This window comes from Nicotiana tabacum, chromosome 4 (genome assembly GCF_000715075.1).
Source record: "Nicotiana tabacum cultivar K326 chromosome 4, ASM71507v2, whole genome shotgun sequence".
NCBI classification, from domain to species: Eukaryota; Viridiplantae; Streptophyta; class Magnoliopsida; order Solanales; family Solanaceae; genus Nicotiana; species Nicotiana tabacum.
Window position 1 is genome coordinate 5561028 of NC_134083.1, and position 3902 is coordinate 5564929.

The following is a 3902-nucleotide window of genomic DNA, read 5'->3' on the forward strand; positions in this document are numbered from 1 at the left end:
GCCTTTTTCTTCTCTTCCCCTTCCCCCCCGTCTCCCTCTACAAGAGGCGTTTTAAAGCTTATATATTGCGTCCAAAAGTTGTAATCTAGAGTTCTCCTAACTCTAGTCCAAATCGGCTTCAGGGGTTGATGCTAAGGCGGATGCGACGCATCCACCTCGTCCTCCATTTCTTAACTTTGCATGTGAGGGTAGACGCGACGCATCCAGCCTTCTCTTCTACTTCCCAGTTTCGCACGCGATGGCGAACGCTATGGCCCAACTTCACTGCTAAGGTTGCACGCAGGATGATGTTTTCCTAGGTTGGATGCGACGCATCCAACCCTTCTTCCTCTGGCTAAACCACCTTTTCTTCATATTTTGCACTCCGAACACCTTAAATCGTCACACATAACTTAATTAGTCATCAAACTAATAATTACACCATGTTGGGAGTTTTAAAGATTAAATAACATCAAGAAGTGGTTAAAATATGGGTAAAGTAACATCAACACATATCGAAATATGCCAAACATCAATGCCTCTAAAATCTAATATTTTACATATATACACAATATAATTTTTCGACAAATGGTTGTCAATTGACCATCCTTGATAGGTTGTAGCTTCGCCTCTGGGTGTTGTGAGATAAAGAAACTGTTTTCGATATAGACCTTCAGCTCAAGAACAATTTTTAGATGTGCTGACTAGAACTACGCCAAATATGACCAGCTGATGAATATATATTCAAATAATTCAACCATGTGTGAATTGTATACGTTATATTTTCATGGGCTAAATTTAATACCGTATTAACAATGCCTTTTACTTTTTCTATAATTTTCTGTATCGTTTGGACTTTGGACCATGGTAATCGGCGACATGTACAATCACTTCAAGATAGTGAGCAGAAGATCCAATTTAATTTATTTGTAGCAACTAGCAAACGAAACACACAAAAAGGGGAAGCCAAAAAGATAAGATAGAATATCGAGTCAAGGGAAAAGTCGAGGTCCTGTCTACTCCTTTTTAAGACATTACAACAAGTCTAGAACTCTTCAATACTTATTAAATTTGGGATCTCCAGTGTATTTCACCCCTCTCCATCCCATCATCCAGCAAATCAATTTTAAATATATAATCCAAAAAGAACAAAAATAGTCTCCTTTTCTAATGTTCCCTCTATAGATTTTCAATCTAATCGAATTAGTTACATTTCAATAATAGTTCAATTCCTATATTCTAGAGGAGATTACTTGCATCTAGTAGCAACAGCTATAGGGATTGAGGTGGTTTGTTCAGAAAATGTGAACATTATTAAAGAAAGAAAACAATAACCTATTGCTAGGTTAGCATAACTTTATCCACGTTAGTAGTTACAAGCAGGGGCGGAGGACCTTTATAGACATAATTTTTCTCCAAATTCTACCTCCCTCTGCAATAGTAATTTATTCAGTTAATTTCACTCACGAACTATCCATTCTGACATGTCTTTACCTAGTAAGATATGTCTAGTTCCCCCTCGGTTGTAGGAAATTGAAAGAGTCTTCGATTTCGAAGTTAAGTGAACATAAGAGTTTTCAATTGAATCTCGTATGATGTTCTTGCATTTTAAATTCCCTTAAGTAGGAAGTTGGAATAGTCCGGGTCGATTGCTACGATGGATAAACAAAAGTAATGCTAGAATAAAAATTTAATACCATCTTATCCCTTGTTTGGTTACTATAAGTTATCCGAGGATTAACAACAATACCGCGATAACTTATACCTGCCAGAGAATGGAACAGTAATCCCAGGATAAGTTATTACAGGATAAAGCAATATAATTGACAATCTCAGGATTAATACAACACATCAAACAGTTAATAAAAAATAATATACTAATCTTAGAATAACTTAGTCTTCAAATCAGACGACCCAATAAAGTATTAAATCCCACACATCTTTTAATATGCATTATATTGCGTTACCTATAGAAAACGAGTATTATGGATGGAGGACAGTGCTCATGCACAGCACTTCACCACCACATTTCCAGAGGTAAATTATGTATTACTAGACTGCAATCAGCGATAACACTTCCAAAAGAATGTCAAAAAGAAAAAGTTAAATACTTAGCAAATAGTTAAATACCTTCTCTTAATTAAATACTAATACTAGCTCTAATATTCTTTTGGCAATTCCATTCACTGGAAATTGGAACCTGGTGTGTAAATTGCAAGATCAGGCCAACCATTGCTACCACCATTCCAACAATTATTAGAATCTCCACCATTTTGATCTCCCAAATATGTGTTATTCCCATTTTGACGGGTACCATCTGAGCCCGAACCCGAATTCGTATTTTGATTCCTTGCAAATTCACCCAACTGCAAATTGGACCCATTATTATTCGGATTCAAAGCTTCCATCAAATTCCCAAATTGCGGTCCGTTTGACTCCAACAGTGCACTGAATTGCCCATTACTCATATCAATCACTCTATTACTGTTTTGATCAAAATCTGGAATTGCAGGTATACCAAATGGCTCTGGTTTTGGATTTGTTATCTGATCAGGTTTTGAAGATAAAACTGAAGACGACGTCGTTGAGGAGGAAATTTTCTTATTGGATGAAGAAGAAGAACGTTTTGTGTTCTTACGAAAACCACCACCAACTGGAATATTTCTAAGAGTACCGCCTTTTGTCCAATACCTACGACAACTCTTACAAAAGTGACGTGGCTGAGAAAGATTATAATTGTTGTAATAACAGAATTTTGTGTTTGGTGAATCACATCTGGGGCATTTCAAGTGTTCTTGCTCTGGAAATTGTGGCTTTATTTGTGTATAAATTGATGGATCTTGCATATTTTTCTCTTTAGCCTATAAAAATTCAGTCTTTTTGAAATAAACCAAGTGAAGTTTGAGCTTAAGAATGATAAGGAAATAGTAGTATTGAAACCAAAATCGTGGTTCTTTTTTTGAGTGAATTTTCAATGGATTTGTTTGTTACTATGAAAGAAGAAATGCTGGCTTTTTGGGGTGTGAGAAGTGGCGAAAAAGCACTAAAAGAAGACAAAAAGACAAGATATTTTTCACTTGTAAAATCTGCAGAAGGAAAACAACAAAAAGGTAAGAAGAAAAAGCAAGAACTTGTACACAGAGGGCTATTTTAATTTCTTGAATATATGAAACCAGATTATAGGATCTTTACCTCCAAATTTTCACCAAAATCAGTGACTCTGCAGAAAAAATCTAACTTGAAATCTTTCAGGAAATGAAGAAAAATAAGAGGACAGCAGAAAATAAATATACTTAGATTTGAAGTTTGATTGAATGATATGAAGAATTCCGCGTTAGAAAGAGTTAAAAAGAGAGAAGTAGAGTTTCCTTTCTCTTTCTTATACTCTTTTTAGGCTTATAGAATTGGAATTTTTAGGAGTCTATAATGTTTTGTGAAGTCTCACTCAAGCTGATTTTAAGAGTAGGCTAAATACTAAAGAGGAGTCTAGTAAAAAAGACACACTGCCATTTATTTAAAAAAAGAATTAAAAGTTGGTAGGCAGAAAAATATCTAGAGATGATTAAAAATATTTATATAAGATTATAGATCAAGCCAAAAGCGAATATTGTATTGTTAAATCGTCAACGTAATTAGTATTAGTAAATTCAAACGAGGAGACTAAACGTCAATTCTTGTCTTTATAATGTTCACTTAATTTTTTCGTTTTTAAAATCTCTGGATCTATAGTGTTTCCACGCTTACCCTCCAGCGTGATTCGAATCCAGAATCTAACGATCGTGGATGAAGGTACTTTTACCCATTGAACCTTACCCGTGTTTATTAACCTTTGATTTCATTTCTTCTGCAGAAAACTACCACATCAAACAACTTAAACCAATTTTGGTTTTGCATTACCTTTCACAAGAATATTTTTAATTTAT

General features: G+C 34.8%; 1 protein-coding gene across 1 annotated transcript; it reads right to left on the reverse strand.

Annotated features, from left to right (window-relative positions):
- Nucleotides 1–1918: 1918 nt before the first annotated feature.
- Nucleotides 1919–3311, reverse strand: LOC107809033 (dof zinc finger protein DOF1.7). Its single transcript, XM_016633622.2, has 2 exons — nt 3172–3311; nt 1919–3065 (listed from the first exon to the last, which is right to left on the reverse strand). The coding sequence occupies exon 2, from the start codon at nt 2823–2825 to the stop codon at nt 2163–2165; it is 663 nt and encodes a 220-aa protein (XP_016489108.1). The 5' UTR covers nt 2826–3065; nt 3172–3311; the 3' UTR covers nt 1919–2162.
- Nucleotides 3312–3902: the final 591 nt, after the last annotated feature.